The 17,091-nt window shown below is 52.2% G+C and overlaps 6 protein-coding genes across 6 annotated transcripts; 2 read left to right on the top strand and 4 right to left on the bottom strand.

Moving 5' to 3' along the window:
- Positions 1-133: 133 nt before the first annotated feature.
- On the bottom strand, positions 134-1,078 carry J4E88_009720 (uncharacterized protein; the record flags this gene model as incomplete). The annotated part of the gene is made up of 2 exons (XM_049403319.1): positions 134-409; positions 461-1,078. The coding sequence occupies 2 exons, from the start codon at positions 1,076-1,078 to the stop codon at positions 134-136; spliced, it is 894 nt and encodes a 297-aa protein (XP_049251093.1).
- Positions 1,079-2,281: 1,203 nt separating this feature from the next.
- XYL1_3 (NAD(P)H-dependent D-xylose reductase (XR)) lies at positions 2,282-3,128 on the bottom strand (the record flags this gene model as incomplete). Its single annotated transcript, XM_049403318.1, has 4 exons — positions 2,282-2,579; positions 2,634-2,741; positions 2,800-2,929; positions 2,981-3,128. The coding sequence occupies 4 exons, from the start codon at positions 3,126-3,128 to the stop codon at positions 2,282-2,284; spliced, it is 684 nt and encodes a 227-aa protein (XP_049251092.1).
- A 2,646-nt stretch (positions 3,129-5,774) lies between these two features.
- Positions 5,775-7,042, bottom strand: J4E88_009718 (uncharacterized protein; the record flags this gene model as incomplete). Its single annotated transcript, XM_049403317.1, has 2 exons — positions 5,775-6,343; positions 6,394-7,042. 2 exons carry the CDS (start codon positions 7,040-7,042, stop codon positions 5,775-5,777), a joined length of 1,218 nt encoding a protein of 405 aa, XP_049251091.1.
- Positions 7,043-7,584: 542 nt separating this feature from the next.
- On the top strand, positions 7,585-8,621 carry LIA1 (deoxyhypusine hydroxylase; the record flags this gene model as incomplete). Its single annotated transcript, XM_049403316.1, has 2 exons — positions 7,585-8,057; positions 8,111-8,621. The coding sequence occupies 2 exons, from the start codon at positions 7,585-7,587 to the stop codon at positions 8,619-8,621; spliced, it is 984 nt and encodes a 327-aa protein (XP_049251090.1).
- Positions 8,622-8,699: 78 nt separating this feature from the next.
- Positions 8,700-9,175, bottom strand: J4E88_009716 (uncharacterized protein; the record flags this gene model as incomplete). The annotated part of the gene is made up of 3 exons (XM_049403315.1): positions 8,700-8,718; positions 8,774-9,005; positions 9,061-9,175. 3 exons carry the CDS (start codon positions 9,173-9,175, stop codon positions 8,700-8,702), a joined length of 366 nt encoding a protein of 121 aa, XP_049251089.1.
- Positions 9,176-9,534: 359 nt separating this feature from the next.
- Positions 9,535-15,240, top strand: J4E88_009715 (uncharacterized protein; the record flags this gene model as incomplete). The annotated part of the gene is made up of 5 exons (XM_049403314.1): positions 9,535-9,652; positions 9,722-9,911; positions 9,961-10,103; positions 10,150-12,232; positions 12,285-15,240. The coding sequence occupies 5 exons, from the start codon at positions 9,535-9,537 to the stop codon at positions 15,238-15,240; spliced, it is 5,490 nt and encodes a 1,829-aa protein (XP_049251088.1).
- Between the last annotated feature and the right edge of the window lie 1,851 nt (positions 15,241-17,091).

The following is a 17,091-nucleotide window of genomic DNA, read 5'->3' as shown; positions in this document are numbered from 1 at the left end:
TTAGTTCACAATCAGTCGTTATTTTCGCAACCCCCTTGAGAACTCCGACGCCAACACCTAAATCGCAACCGTAAAGTCATTCCTTCCGTAACTCCTGGTGAAAAGCCCACAATGTTTTGGTAGCTCAAGTTCTTCAACCGTAGAAAGACTCAAAGCCTTCCTGAAATATCCAGCTCTTGGTAGTTATCTCACTGTGCACTTCCTCCAATTTTGTCTCCGTGGCCGCCTTTGCAGCTTGTACTGCCTCCAGCCTTGCTTTTGCAACTAGGAGAGCCTTCTCATAAGTCGAAACCGCCATGACGGCCTCGTTGAATGTCATGGTGTGCGCATTCAACGTATCCTGGATCGCAGTCGCTTCCCTTTGCAGACTCTCAATTTTGATCTGTGCGAGGCGCTTGAAGCGGCTGCACTGAGAGAAGAGTTAATTTCAGTGGTTCCAGGTAATCACTATGCAACTTACCACCAGCTTCGCATCCTCTTCTCTGTCCTGCTCCTTCTCTCTCTTGGCATGGTCATCCGCAGACCTTTTTCTCTTAGACTCGCATGCGAAGATAGTTCCAGCTGACGCATGTCCGCAACTCCGCTCTGGATTCTTTTGACTGGTCATTTTCTTCGGGAATGGCCTTGCGGCAACGATGCCGTCTCGTTGCACCATGGTACTGACCGCACGTGTAGGATCATCCTCAGTTGCTTTCACTAGCACGACTGGCATATCCTCCCGCTTGACGAGTATGCCTTCAAAATCTTCGTCTTCGTCGTCTTCTTCTGATCCCGGCCGAGTCTGGGCTTCTGTGGTCTGGACGCTTTTTGGAATGACGAGAAGTGGGCGCGTTGGCTTTTTCTCAAACCGAATTTGCCCATCGGCGATGCTCTTACATGCTCTCTGCAACGACTCCAATCCATCTTTTGTGAAGATAGTACGGTCGATAAGCTTCTGTTCGAGGAAATAGTACAAGACTAGGAAGCGTAGTGACGTGCGCCATTTGATGCTGCCAATGTTGTCCAGCTGGTTGAAAGGCTCAACGTACTTGACCTTTTGCAGCAGCAAAGTGTCGTTTCTTATATGTGCTCGATGCATCCCTATTGAAGTGCCATCGTGAAGATGCACGTTCACTAGGTTGAGAAGGCCACTCGCTGAAGGGCACACTCGAGCGTGTACACGCAGATGTTTGTGGTTGTTGTAATATCCAATCAGCAAGTTTCTCTCGCTCCCGGTTCGAATTACCAGGTGAAATTTAAGATTTGCTTTTAAAGCCTTGGGTAAGTAGCGAAAGTTTGTTCGCCAGTTTTCGTCTCTTGCAATTTCTTGGTGAAGTTCTGCTAGCGTGTAGCGATCGGAAGACTTTGGGGGGTATTCTGGGTTGTCCGTCATGGTGCGAGCCCTTTAGTTGTGTCTCGGAAAGGGACCAGGTGAGGTAGTTTAGGTTACAGTATGAACCACGAAGTCGAGAGGATGCCGATGACTAGGTGAAGTAGTTTTGGGAAGGAATAGATAGGTAAGAAGATCTAGGTAGGGCCTCTACTGTACCTGCCAGCTGTCATAGGCTTGGGAGAGGAGGTAAAGGTGAGCTGGCCTGCAGACGTGGCTATGACGGGGGCTTCGACGCCTCCAGGGCCATCGAGTCATCATGAGCTCCATTAACCTCACCTTGCCCGCAGTCTGGTCTCTCACATCTGCTACCTACTGCGGTACATCGTCGCGGTAATTATCTCTTCCGCCTAGACCGCCATAGCCAGACCATTGCGGGCCGCCGGGCCAACGAGGGTCCCGTGGTTTCTTGGCTTTGTTATCTTCCCTACTTCTAGGATCTTGCGCTTTCTTGGGACAGCCTGGACACGGTTTACTTTCGGGGTGCATTCGGTCATCGACCCTGTTACATTGACGCTGTGGGGGGCGATGTTCGGCTCGTGGACATAACGTAAAAGGGTGTATAGAACGGAGCCGCATGTGCCCGCATGAGTATTGTATGCAGTGGCGAAGGCACATTGTCAAGTCTAATATTTAGGAAAGGTATGTATATGAGAAAGCAAGCTCGGTCTCGCGCATTGCTTTAGTATGTCGTGCGCGTGAAGAGTGGGCACCAGTGAATGACAGCGACGTGAACAGGTATGTGGAATGGCAAAAGTTTGACATTTTCGTGCTAGCAAACCAGCGTAAGATAATATTTACAGTAAAGAAGTCGCCAGGGAAGTGAACGACCTTTGGCATCTTCACACCCTTGCACCATCACAGCATCTGCGTCACCGCCTCAGGAAGTTGAGTCTTTCCACGATGGAAAGCTTACGGGCAGTTGACGGTGATGGATGCGGAGCCAGTGGAGAAGTAACCCTCAGTGGCGACGATCTGGTAGTAGTGGCTACCAAGAGTCATGCCCTTGCTGGCCCAGGCGTCAAAGTGAGTCTTCATGTTGACGGATCCGCTCGAACGCTTGTTCTGGCGAACAGACCAGTACTGCTGAAAGGTCCTAGTTCCATCGATGGATGGCTGGTTGGTACGGGTCGACTGAGCGATCTTGTAGGAAGAGCCGTCGGCGGTCAGTGTACCCTTGTTCGAGGCTTGGGAAGATGGGTCGTAAGTTCTTTGTGATGTTAGTGTATGTCTCTCATGCAGTCCGTACAGGGACATTGCTCACCCGAAGTTCTCAACGACGTAGTACTCGACGAGCGGGTTGCGAGTCCAGCCGTAGATGGCAAGGTAGGAGTTGCCGTTGGGGTTGTAGGTGCCCGAGTAGGTGATGGTACTGATGCATAGTTAGCAAAGGTCTCACATCAAGCATGCAGTTGCTTGGGTTGGCATACCGGGCGGATCCAGGGTTCCATCCCTTTCCACCGACGAAGTTGCCACCGCTTCCCCAGTTGACGCTGTAGCTTCCGCCAGCACCGTTGGTGTAGGTGACGCGGGAGCCACCATCAGTCCACCAAGAGTAGACTAGACACATGATCAGCTATGCTCAACATATTGCTTCATGATACGACTTACAGCAGCCGTTGTGAGTTCCCTCAGCGTTGGGAGTGCTCTGGCGGGCAACAAGGTCACTAGGCGAACGAGCAGCTACATCAGTGGCGGGAGCAGCGAAAACGCCAGTGGCCGCAATAGCAGCAGTGACGAGGGAGGTGAAAGAGACCATCTTGAATATGAGTTGCTTGTGATAGGAAGCGAAGGAAGATGTTTGATCGTGGTGGTGATCTACGAGGCGACTCAAGATGGCTTTATATGTCTTTGCTCGACTACACACGGCGGCTTGGTGGTTCAATGTGGTAGCCCCGGTTTTGCTGGCGGGACCAAGACAAACATTCTCGCCATCACTACGGCCGTCCGTCTCTTAGCAGCTAGGATGTAGATCAAGTGCTGCGATAGGAGAAACACCACTATGCCGGGCTTGGCTTCTGGAAAGAAAGGCATGCGAAATGCCGGCGCAGCATCCGATGTGATTGGCCTGTAACTTGAAACAAACGGTTACGGGACAAGACCGGGCGGTCATCAACCTACATGTCAATATCTCCGTGGTGGAGTGGGCTTCGGGTCATGGCGGCGCTATGACTGTCCTGGCGAGCACCCATCCACGTGTGCTCCCAAGCTCTATGGCATGCATATGCCAAGCTCTCCGCCTTTACAATCTTCCTGCGGTTAAAGAACGTCTTGGCGTGAATACCGAACAGTGGAGTTGTAAGTTGGTAATCTATGTGAAGCCGCGTGACACGTGTGGCGCTTCCAAGGCTAGAAGTGGCGGCAGAAGGCGCATCTCTTACACATTGTATGGTGATTGCTCGATATCCAAGAAGCTTAGCAGGCTATGCAGTACTGCAGGCATAGTTCGTGAGGTGTTGGCGATGTTACAGCAACAGATGAAGGACTGCGATATTTTCGTGGGGCGTCCAAGCGCGCTGCCAAGAGACGTTTGCCTGCATCTTGCTTGAGCCGCATACCGCTTGTCTGTCACTGCGCTCATGTTCTGGACCAGCATAATCAGCGAACATGTCGGCAGCAGGAATCCGCAATCATAGTTACGAGATCGTAATGAGCTGTTCGACCCTTCAGCCCGGCTGCACAAGATCACTGTCCCTGGTACTTGAGATCTTGCGAATATGGATCGATCTCCTGACTTCATATATACGGCAGGCTTGCCGAACCACTCCCCTTGCTACCAAGAACGTCTAAATGAGTTCTTACATGCTATCACATGAGGCTGTCATATCCGTAAAGGACGCATCACCACGTCCGCATCACCGCAGCCGCAATTTCCTCTTCACATGTACGCAGCGCCCCTTGCGTAATGCTAGGTGATCACAACACGACATTTCCCCGTATCCCGGAGAATAGTAGCCAGTCCTGGGGATCCGGGGAACTTAACGCTCCAATCACGTTTTACCCGCCATATTGTGCGCCATCACGTACGGTAAATGTTCACATAGCCGTCTGTACCCCGGATTCTACAGTCTAGACACCGCACAGCGGGCTTGCTTGCCCAGACTCTTGGTACTGTATAAGATGTCTTGTCCCGGTGGGTGAAAGGTGAATGCGTGGAAGCTTGGTTGAACGGCCGAGTATGAAGGGGCACGCTGTGCAGGTTGGTACGAGGGAGTTGAATTGAGTGAAACATCACGTGAGCTGGGCTTTGCACCTGGGCAAGGAGCCGACAGTAACGAACTATCCACCCCCAGTCGCTGATATTTTGCTCTCCTTCGATAATACCATAACCTGTCGCTCTTCAACTAGGCTCCTACAAGGTCTTGCGATCATGGAAAGATCAAAATCTTGCTTCACCATGACTTCCTGCAGGTCACTCAGAGGTGCTCTGGAAAAGTTCTCACTTCACCTCGACAACGACAAGGACATAGCAAACTCAAATTCACTGTGACTGAATAGCGTGTATTCTCCAACCTCTGCTACTAACCAGACTTTCGCTATCACTAACAACACCAACAACCTCCTCAGCCCCCAATCTCCCAGTCAAATCTCCAGTTTCAAGCCTACATCATCACCAAAATCACAATCTAACAACAATGTGCAGACGCAACTTCTACCACCACACCGCATGCGAGCACAAGACACAAGTCTACGACAACCCGTTCACCATGTGCGGCGCAGACCCCGGAAGCAGGTATCGACTACCGTGTCAAAACCCCACCAATTCCATCACTATCTTCTCGGGTCACTGCAGGGGCTGCATGTTGGATTTGGAGAAGAAGCTCGAAGATCTGAGGATCTGTCAAGAAGCAGGTTGGGTGTGGACTCCGAGGAAAGAGGTCTGATCAAGGGCACAAAAGCCGCTCCAGGAGAGGGTGAAGGGGTGTGAGGGGATATGAAGGAAAAGAGGCACCAGCTCACGAGATGTGGAGTTACGGCGTCAACAGGGTCGCGATGTATGCAGAAGTCAGCATCACAATCAGGCAGAGAAATGCAATTGTATGATATATCATTTTTTTCAATAATTACCATGTAATTGCTTGGATCAATTTCATCTTCTTCGTTCTGTCACATCAACCACCGCAAGTTTGCTTGCGTTGAGGCATGTGCAAAGTGACGCAATCTGGGGTATTCGTCGTCTCCAGCTCTTTTAGCGGAGCCCGACATCAGTCGTTCAGCCAGTCTGACAAAGGAAATAAAAGAAAACTAGGGGTATTGCGCTCATAACCGGGTATATCTAGAAGCAAAAGGCCTCGCACTGAAATCGTATCCATCGTTCATAACCATATCCATCTCGTTCATTACGTAGTTTGTCGTCTCTTTCATCCATTCTCATGTGTTGTCTTTTTGGTTTCGTGTTCGTCGTTCAAAGATCAGGGTCTTCGCCGGTTGATACCTCCGGCTCTGGAAGCCACTCCCTCAACTGCATCATTCTGTTCCTCGCGTGAATGATGAAGATGGAGATAGCAAGTGAGTTCCAAACATCACAGCCTTCCTGCATAAAGTCGTACATGGCGAGTAAACGTAGTGAAGGTTGTTCGTTCTTCAAGGTCGGCGGCGCGTAGCTCACAAACGCCAGGACGGTGTGCGTTGCAGTGATACCATAGAGGGTCGGAACTTCAGGCACAATAGCGTCTCCGCGGGCTGCTGCCTCATCGATCTGTAGAGCGTCGTACCATAGCTCGTGTAGCCGACCAAGCTTCTCGATCATCTTGCGCTCTCCGACGGCCGGGTGTACATGTCTTGAGAAGGTGACGGTCTGGAATAGAGGGAGCTGGGACCAGAGATGCTCGACTCTGCCGTCCTTCATAGCCCATTTTGTGTATGCCTTGACAGCCTTGCCGATCTGGAAGTGGGGAGCGCGCTTCGTCCGCGTCTGCCAGGCGTCGCGAGCGACACCGCCCAGGTCGAACAGCTTCTCGAGAGCATGCTGCGCTGGACGCTGTTAGTAAGATCCTCTTAGCAACTACAAGATCGTAACATACCACTGTAATCAGTACCGCAGGCTGGCTTGATGAACGCCTTGTCGATATTCTCGGTGAATAGGTCTGCGGGGACAGTCTCGAGATCATCGATCCAGCTGATGGGCATCAATGGCTCAAATCCGCGCATGCCCAGCTTCTGAAAGAGAAAGACGGCGTCCTCAGACCAACCAGCATCGCGCAGCTCACGGGCTTGTTGATCTTGTCTGTGCCGCTCCTGGTCGTGGTTGACCTTCTTTTGTACGACCATGTAGGTGCCGTCATCAACGACCATGGTCTCTTCGTTCGCATCCCATAGGTCGGCCGAAGAGCCATCGTTTTCGTGGTCCCTCGCGAGTGCGATGGGCGAATGCGCGACCAGGGTATCTCCTTCCAGGTCCTTGGACGACATGGCCGAGGCTGGTGGGGAGGGCGGTAGCAGCGTCGCATCGATATCGTAGTGAGTGCTCGGTGGGCTGAGTCCCCGGGTCTTGACGTGCGCTTCGGGACTCATGTCTCGTGTAGGCGGTGGTGTGGTGTGTTTTGACAGAGCAGCGGATCGAGTGGGCAGCGCAGGCACCTTGAAGGCATACGGCTTTTCGCGGCGCTGTTGTGTCTTGCGCGGACTGACGTAGTTCCAGAAGCAGTCGGACACTCCGCGAAGAAACGCCATACTAAGTGGTAGGTGGAAGCAGTCGAGTCTGGTCGCGTAAAAGAAGTGTCCCCGTCACGTCGTGGTGGGTGTGACGTGTAAGGAGCGTGGTGGGGGTTTGCAGTCGATATGCGAAGTCGCGGTGAAGTGAAGGTGAGGGTGAGGCTACTCGATTCCCCATGCGGCAGGCCCAGGTATAGTCTTTGTCCCTTTGATGCGCTGTTGACCTGCTGAGTCTTTCACTCACGGGGAGTAAAGACGGGGCAAAAAGGAGTCATAGCTAGTGAAAGTAAGGTGAACAGAGCGGCTTGTTCCTGCATGGCTCATGCAGCCCTGGACTCGGTCAACTGGTCTGCCACGCTGTCACATTATGTCTAACCGTATCCGACTAGCGTCAACTGTTGTGGATGCAGGTGCACATGTGCGGTGAAGATCTTATCAGATGGAACTTTGACACCCCACCAGATCTCTGCATCCCCGCCAAAAAAGAGTCGAGCCGCTTTCGGAAGACATTTACGTGAAGAACTACGTTCGCGATCACTTTTCTTTTCCACAGCAGCAAAATGGCAGTCACAGAGCAGGACACCCAAGTTCCTACGCTTCGCAACATCCTCACCTCGGAGTCGGAGCCCCTCGCCCGCCGCTTTCGCGCTCTTTTCTCTCTCAAGCACCTTGCGGGCCTGCAGCCACCCAGTGCGCAGACTGTCCCCGCCATCGAGGCCATTGCCGCCGCTTTCGCATCGCCGTCAGCTCTGTTGAAGCACGAACTCGCCTACTGCCTGGGTCAGTCGGGGCACGATGCTGCCATCGCGCCCTTGAGGGGCGTATTGGAGGATAAAGAGGAGGACTCCATGTGCAGGCACGAGGCTGCCGAGGCACTCGGTGCGCTGAGCGACAAGGGCAGTCTTGAGCTGCTAAGGGCGTTGAGGGACGACGTCAAAGAGATCGATGTCGTACGGGAGACTTGCGACATTGCTGTGGACCGCATAGAGTGGGACCATGGGCTGCAGAAGGGGCAGGAGAAGTTGAAGAAGAGGTATGCTTATGTCAATTCCTGTGTATTCTACTTTCTTGCTGACTACTACACAGCGACTTCACGTCCATCGACCCTGCGCCACCACTACCACAGAGTACGGAGAAGGCATCGATCCCCGAGCTTGAAAAGACACTGCTCGACACCTCGTTGCCCTTGTTCCAGCGCTACCGCGCCATGTTCGCCCTGCGCGATCTTTCCTCGCCGCCCGACCTCCCAACTGCCGTTCCGGCCGTACAGGCGCTCGCTCGCGGATTCACAGACCCATCTGCTCTCTTCCGCCACGAAATCGCCTTTGTCTTTGGGCAGCTGTCACACCCCGCATCCATCCCTAGTCTTACAGAAGCGCTCAGTAACACAAAGGAGGCAAGCATGGTCCGACATGAGGCAGCCGAGGCACTTGGAAGCTTGGGCGATGAAGAGGGTGTCGAAGATACTCTGCGTAAATTTTTGAACGATCCAGAGCAGGTGGTGCGCGACAGTGTGGTCGTAGCACTTGACATGGCAGAGTTTGAGAAGAACGGAGAGATGGAGTACGCGATCGTGCCGCAAGCTATTGCAGCTTAGCGCAGCCCAAGGGATTGCATGCATTCGGCGTTCGGGGTATCTAGAATTCAAAATGGCCACATAGGTAGAATTTCCGCTTCAGTTGTTGGTATTCCATCTGTAAGATAGCAATTAGCATAAGCTCAGCTCTTGATATGGACGATTGAACGTACTTGTGACCGCAGTCGCACTCGTAGAAGACAGTACTTCCTTCATCTGCGCTTCGCAGTTGTTGTGTGTAGTATCGCACTTCCTCTCTTCCGCATTTCTCGCATGGATGATTGATGACGCTGCTCGTCTGAACGTCCTCTTCGGATATGGTCTGGACCTCGGATCTCTTTGCGCGCAGCGATGACGGGAAAGCGGTGGGCTTCGAAACTGTGACGACAGTCTTGGATGATGTATCTGCGGTCGGTTAAATCCTCTACTCTTCCGCATGCGCAGCATAGACGGCGCATACCTTTACATTGCGCTCCGCATGCCGCGCAGGTCAAGATCACATTTTGCTTGCCGGCAGATCCGTCGAGGAGATTTCCGCAGTCGGTGCAAAAGACAAGACTACCAATAGCCGACATGGTGGGTGATTTGTCGATTTATCGTCTTGGGGCGGGTGATTGGTGTTGGAGTTGAGGAAAAAAGTTACAGGGAATCGCGACTTCCGCGGCTGCAGCCAAGCTAGGACGGGAATGGCAGGCGGTGAGAACGCGTCTGAATGCCGTGCACCACCACATGCATTCATGCTCCCGGTCGCATCGCATGGTACTTTTACAATAAGTTTGCTACCATCAGTCCACCAGGCAGCGACTGTCCAGCTACCGGAGCATAGCATGCGCGCACGCACGATGATATAGCCGCATGCCCAACCCGTCCAATCCAAGTCTACCACCACACCTCGACTGCGCCTGTCCGCAAGTGCTCAACACCACAAGCGGCAATGAATGGCGACTGGCATCATGCCAACGGAGGCGCGCTCCCGTTCAGAAGGCCTCCGCCCACAGTGGATGAGGCCCTTCCGTATTCGCCCTTTACCTCCATCATCCCCTTCTCGCCCGGTGCGTCACTCTGCTTCACTTGCGCCCTTTGCCCAAGCGCTTTTCTCTCACCTGGCTAATAACCACCAGAAATCATACCCTTCCCAACCGCCGAGCCTCCCACGCCACCCTCTACCCTAAACCCCGAGCAACAAAAAGCCGCGAAGAAGGCTGTCGGAATCTTGAACGCCGAGATCCAAGGCCAGTCCACCGCCCAGCATCTGCATGATACCCTCAACCAGCTTCGCAACCTCCTACTTCGCGATAGGCTGCCAGAGTAGTGGGTCTACGCTCTTGCCGTACCTGGAAGTCTCTTCTAACACCCACAGTCACTTCAAGCCCATGCCGCAACTACCAACCCCTCCGCCGGACAGTCCCGTCAAGAACACCAATGGAGATACTCGCAGCGCTATCTCTGATCTGAGCCCCTTCGCGCGCAGGCTTTACGACCAGACGGATGTGGCATATACGGGTAGGCCTCTTTGTCACTTTCCCCGTGCAACCACTAACAAGGACAGCACCGAATGTCAAAGCACCCGAACAGCCTCGATCAGAGTCGGCACCTTCCCGAAAAGCTGAACCTCCACGACTGCCGCGCCCAGCGCCCACACCGCCCCAGGCCACCTCCAACGGCCATGCTTTCACGCAAAACATAGATTTACCCTTCTCGTCAAGCGCTCTTCCATCGGCTCCCAGCAGCACACCAGTGCGGCCTCCTGGTCCGGCCGTTATGATAAAGCCAAAAGCGGTTCCACGCGCAGACTACAAGTACATCGACAACATCGAGATTGGAAGCTTGTCACAAAGGAAGGAGGACAACAGAGCCGAGAGCGGCGTTGCAGTCTTGAGACCCCACGAACGAGAGATCGCTGACGGGAAGATTGAGATTCTCAACTCTTTAGTCGCCAGTCTGAGCGAAGACAAAGATGATCTTGACGGTTCACTGCACTTCACCAGAATCCCAACTCCTGACGGCGAGTTCAACGTTCTCAAACCCCGCTCAATGGAGGCTCTTTCAGAGAAGATGTCCGGTGTTGTCAGTCTCGGCCGCTTCAATGCGCTTCCTGTGGACCTTGCCATGGAGATACAATCACTACTACACCCCGCTGTCGTGTGTGCAACGAAGAATGGGCTCTTTCCACGGGATGAGACTACCCCGGAGCTTACCGAGAGCATTACAACAGCCAAGTTCGCGCTCAAGTCATCCAAGCTCCTGCTGGAAACCATGATCGAGGGACGTGACGACTATCGGATGCGACGAGAGGACATTATCGATTCCATTGTCGATCTCACGAAGCTAATTAAGAATGCCTGCATTGTGCCTGTCGTTCAATCTCGGCGGTCTGGGGAAGCTCAAGACCTTTTCACTGCAGCATCGGCTCATAGGTCAGATCTACAGATGGTGCTGCGACTGTGTGGAGCAGTCCTTACCCGCTTTGCTACGCTGATGGGCAAATACAATCTGCCGGACCGGGCACTCAATACTTTGGAGTATCTGACGTTGGAACTGCTCGTTGAGCAGAATAGCGAGAACGAGAAGGATTCGGTGTTTAGCATCAAGAAGTTCGAGCATTTCCGCCAGAAAGTCATGGATGTTCTTGCCCAGATTTTCGCTCGATACCCAAGCCAACGACAGTCGATTCTAAATGGCATCCTGGGCAACCTGGAAAAGCTACCCGACAAGAAAGCGAGCGCGAGGCAATTCTTGTCGGCTCGTGAAGTCCCGATTATGACGATATCTGCACTTTTCATGCGATTTGTCCAAGTGGTCGCAACAAATCCCAGCACTCGTCTTGCGTCGCAAGGCGAAGAAGCGGCTGTTAGCATGATTGAAGACGATGTCAGCGATTACGAGCCTGGCCAAGCACCCTCGAAAGCCCCAAAGAGAGGCGCCGGCCGGCCGCCGGCAGTGATTGCTCAAGACTTGACGGTGGAAGCTACCAGCACGGCAATGTATATTGTAACCCAACTGTGCGACAAAGCCTCGAATACTTCCAAATCAGGCGACAAGCCATTCCGCAACCTTCTGGACTTATTCATCGACGATTTCTGTAACGTCCTTGGTTCTCCCCAGTGGCCGGCTGCTGTCATACTTTTGCAGAGCCTCTTGGTTCGTATGGTCAACATACTCAAGGACGACTCAGCAAATAAACACTCTGTGGTCGACAAAGACATGGCACTCACAACAATGGCGAGGATCGGTTGTGGCGTGATTGATTTCAGAGACCAACTCAAGAAGATGAAGCAAAGGCTGGACATTTCGCAGTCGGATTTGTCGTCAAGACTAGATCGTCTTGTGAATGACGCTATGAGTGAAGACGTCAAAGAGAGGGTCAATGATGTGGATCTGCTAGCTTTCGATGGCCCGTACCGCATGGTTCTCGAATCACTGGTCGATTATCTCGATTTACGCCCCTCCCAGGAAGACCCGCATCTGCAGGCAGCGACTGGCTGTCATATCAGCTCGTGGCTGGCAGCTGTCGTCAAGACCTTTCCAACAGTTCCAGAAGGAAATACAGATCACAGGCCGCAGGCAATACAAACTGTTCAGCAATGTCTGGAAAGCATGATTGCAGACCCCAAGTGGCTCGGTCAGAAGTAGTAAGTTTTCCAGCTTGTTCAGGCTCGTTCCCCAGCTGACGGTGCTTGATAGCAAATTCCAATCGGTGTCAGATGATCAGAGCAAACTCGCCGCCGGCGTCATCACTTTACAAAGCCAGGTGTGCAGGTACCTTTCGCAGATCGTCAACTATATGCAGGCATACGCCCGGGACAAGAGCTCTTCGAAGCTTCGGACGAGAGGAACAGCAGGATTGCAACAACTGCTGGACAAAGATCCTCGGGTCATCTCCGAAGGACATGTCATCAACATGATCCCATCGCTTAGAGACAGTTCACCGATGGTCCGAGAGGCGACGCTTTCGCTCCTGTCGAACTGCTTGGCCAAAGAACCATCTCTCGAGCGCCATGTGCTGCCACAAATTCTGGAAATGACTACAGATCCCTCAAACGGCCCCAAGAAGAAGGCCATCAAGCTACTCAAAGAGATCTATCTCCGCTCCACTTCAAATGAGAATAGGCTCAAGATTGCCGCTCCTCTACTCCTCCCTTCGCAGGATAATGAGAGTGCAATTTCCGAGCTGGGTCGCAACGTCCTCGAGGAGATATGGTTGACGGCAGCTAATAACAATGTCAAGACCGATGACAGTATACACAAGCTCAACCGTGCTCAACGAGCAGCCTTCATGGTAGAACTCTTGGACTCTATCGAGCATAGCGCTGTACATTTGGAAGCTTTCGAGAAGTTTTTCGCTCATTGTCTGTCACCTGAAGCGAAGGGTCCGGCTTCTAACCGAAAGATTTGCACACAGCTAGTTGTCGACTTGGTAGACGAAGCCATTGCTCCCGGAAGCGGTACGGATATCAAGTCTCAAGCTCGTGTTATGAACACCCTTAGTGTTTTCGCGAAGATCGAACCGACCCTGTTCACGCTCGACCATCTGCGGCATCTGAAGCTATACATCAAGACCATCGCCACCATGGATGACGTGGCCCTTGTGCGGCCAACGGTCGTTATCTTTCGGCATGTGTTGCCGACACTTCCCCCACTTCAGCATGCTTTCGCAGAAGAAATTCGAGCAAGTCTTCAGCGCAACGTTCCTAAGTTGGCTAAATGTGCATCGATGGGATGGCCTACAAGTAGAGAAACTCTTCTTGACGTCATTCACTGCTTGTGGGCTATCAGCGAGATGCCGGGCATGGATACTGACAAGATTTTTGCCACAATCTGCTCTGTCATATGCAACCTTAGGCCACTTTTGGACTTAACCAAAGAGCAGGCAGCCCAGAAGGCTGATACCATCATGTCCTATCTAATTCTGATTGGTGCTTTTGGTCAAGTTTGCAGCCTGGATCAACAGGCCGAATCGTTCAACAACAAGCTCCGCGTGTCCCTTAACAAGCACGACGGAAAAGAATCTCTGAAGAAGCACCTGGAGCCGATGTTGAACCAGAAGAATCCACCTCCCCCATCTCTATTCCTATTAGACACGGTCCGACCTTTCACCATGCAGATTTGGGAGCCGAAGATTCGCGAGCAAGCCCTGCAGAGTATGGGTGGCATATGCCAGCAGTCGCCAGAGCACTTCATGCGCAGTGAAGTGGAGAAGGTGGTCAAGCTTGTCTTTGTTAACGAAGGAAACGACACCCTGAAGCACATCGCACTGTTATTCTTCAGGCAATTCTTCACTGTCGCTGAGCGGCGCTCGGAAACTGGTGCGCAAATTGCAACCGGCAAAGGAGCTGCTAATGGCTCCGCGCGCTTGGAAACGTCTTTTACGGCTACCGGAAACGACCATGCCACGCTGCATCTGGCGCAGAAGTTCTTAGAATATTTCGTGAAAGCTGCGTTGGAGAACAAAAATGAGTCTGCCGTCGTTGCCACAGATATCATCGCTAGCATCAGTCGCCAAGGTCTTGTTCATCCAAAGGAGTGTGGTGCTGCGCTTGTCGCTCTTGCGACCTCGCCTTGGTCAAGCCTGGCTCGAGTTGCAGCCGACGAACATAGACGCATTCACGAGAAGCAAGAGTCGTATCTGGAAAAGGAGTACATGCAGGCCATTCACATGGCTTTCAAGTATCAACTAAACATGTTCACTGATCCTCATGGCATGGTCGAAGCTACACACACTCCGAAGCTCGCGAAGTTGTTTGAGGCATTGAAGACGGGCAAGAAAGCCAGCCTCAAAAAGTTCATCAATAACTTTTGCAAACAAGTGGACTTCGACCTTTCAAAGCTGGATATGAGTGGCACTATACCGGAGGCTGTCTTGTACGCGCGCTTCTGTCTGGAGAATCTGGCTTTGCTCGACTTCCCTCACCTGGAAGAGCTTGCTGTGTTCCTTCATGCAGTTGAAGCGATGGTCCTGAACACCACAGGGCCCGCTATAGGAGTTATCATCGCGGATGAACTTCCAAAGCAAGACGCGAATTCAGTGCAAGCTCAGCCTCAAGATATGTTCCAACAACAAATGTTGGAAGCTAGTGGTGCAAACGGATTTCCATCAATGCTACCAGCGGCATTTCCGACAGCACCTCAACCTGCGACTCCAACAATCAGCAACGACAGACTTCGTCAGATCACTGCAGCTTGTATGATCCTGCAGATGGTATGGGAAACTCGCACTTTTGTTCGAAAATGCTACTCCATGAAGAGCAACGCGCCCATTCCGCAAAAGGATTACATCAAGCCTGCGCATCGTAACAACCTCGTCACTGGCAAGGAAATTTGGGAACGCTTCGAAATGATCATGCGCGCTCTAGATAGCCGCGAGAGCATGGTGAAACAATGTTATGACTTTGCAGATTTACTGGATGTTGATCGCGAGACCTTCATTGACGCCGAAGGAGACGATGCACTTGCTGCAGGGTATGAGACGCCAACCGAGACTGGCGAAGACGGTACGCCATTCCCTACTAGTGGTCGTGGCAGGAAGAGGAAGAGCAATGTCAGCTTAGGCAACACACCGAAGAAGGCAAGGGGCAGGCCTGCTGGATCCAAGAAGAAGAGGAATTCTCGCACACCGGATGGCGATGGCGACTCAGACTAGCAGCCCTGATCGGACAGCCACCGGTTGCTTGCGAGGAAATACATTTGATACGGCGGAACCAAGACTCCATTATCTCAACAAGCACATCAGCATCGTCGGCTATGCCACGCGCATCGGACACTTTCTTTTTTCCAAAATCATTTCAGCATGCTTTCGGCGTTCAGCGGAAAAGGCATATCATCGATACCCACCAGCATATGGTACATGGACAGTGTGTATCTGGCGTTTCTCATTTCGTGGCATCACAAGCTTAATAGCTTGGACGGCGGTCTTCAGCATGTCATCATCGAAGCTATCCGAATCTAGAACAATATATTATCGAAAACTCCTATCGGGCTCTCGTGAAACGACCCACATGCGATGAAGGAAATTTCGTGACTACGAAATGACTTTTGTTCTATATGCGATTTTGACGAATTGCCTCTCCCATTAATTGTTGATCCATTCCGTGGTGGTGTCCTGCCTTTTTGTTGCCATGTTCCTACGCATGCAACTCGCGCGTTGACATCTTGTGAAGTCTTCATTGCGTCTCGTCCATGCTTTTAGCATGCAACAAGCACCTTTGTCTCCCCGGTGGTGAAGATATTCCCCACGGTATGATTGTCATGTATTTGCTTAACTTCCACGTCCTTTCCACCTCGCCCAGTGGCAGACAAATCTTTTTCTGCGTCCCTCTCTTCCTTATCCAGAGTCAACGCATGTGTTGGACCCCCACGATGCTTCTTATCTTTTGTCTCCTTCTCGTGAGAAGACCGAGGAGAACTAGAGTCGCTGCTACATCGCCGTTCGCCATTCTCCACATTCTTCATGCGCACTACATCTGCACTGTGCTCGCTTTCTGATCTTGTAGAAGCACTGCTAACTTCCGCTCCCGGCCCCGCATCGAGAGTCGCCGCATGTGCTATCACAGAGTCGGCTTCCGGAAACACGTCGGAAGATGGGTAATGCGAGGAGATGGCATCAGCCTCGGTGGAAGCAGATTGAACAGGGCCAGTCGCGATAGACTGCAAGCGCGAATGTGAGTCTTTGAGAGATGTTTCCGGAAATGACAGTGGTGGATGCGATTGAAGGCTTTGAAGGCGAAGCGCGCCGCTAGACGCTTCTTCTCGGATTTGTTTGCGCTGGTGGTAGGTAAGGCCGGGTAAGAAGTCTGAGACGTCGATTACGCGGACATCTGTTGGTCCTCCCTTTGGTATTTGTTAACGGCGCGTGTAGGACGGAAAAGCTGACTATTTTACGTACGATTTCCATACTTTCTAGATTGGACTTATGCTCGCGTTTATCGCAAAGTAGTGTTCGTTTTAGTCTTAAAACGACGCGATTGAATGCCATTGTGTGGGTCCGAGGGCGTGTGGTTTGGTAGATCGGGGACGCGTGAAGTCGATGCGCGAAATATTGTTGAATCTCGAAAAAAATGTGGTATATGCAGCGATTCTACAAAGACGGCGACGTTTGAAACGATTGAGTGAGAAAAGAGTTTACAGCAACGCGACAGAGGCCAGGAAATTGGCCAAAAGCGGCAGGATCGCGAAATCTAGTTCGCGTAGGAAGATGCTCGATAGATGCTAGTAGGTAAACACTAGATAAGCGCGAGCGAAAGACTGAGAGTGTGGCACCAAGTCTACCTTCTTCAGGCGTTGTCGTGGCGCTGGGCCATCCCTTACGAATTCGCCCTCATTGTTCCGATGCTGACATTCCTTTGCTTTCGTTGGGGATGTAAGAGCGGAAGTGGGCGCCGCGGAATGTAAGGAGCTGGGCGAGCTTGATAGCTCGTGCGTCTCAAACACGTGAACAAAGAACGAATATGTGAATTGTAAGCAGAAAGCCTTACGGCGAGAAGCGTCGCGTTCG

Source organism: Alternaria novae-zelandiae, assembly GCF_023758075.1.
Source record: "Alternaria novae-zelandiae strain BMP 2774 chromosome Unknown scaffold_25, whole genome shotgun sequence".
Taxonomy (NCBI): Eukaryota; Fungi; Ascomycota; class Dothideomycetes; order Pleosporales; family Pleosporaceae; genus Alternaria; species Alternaria novae-zelandiae.
The sequence above is the reverse complement of the archived record's forward strand: the minus strand, read 5'-3'. Positions and strand labels throughout refer to the sequence as shown.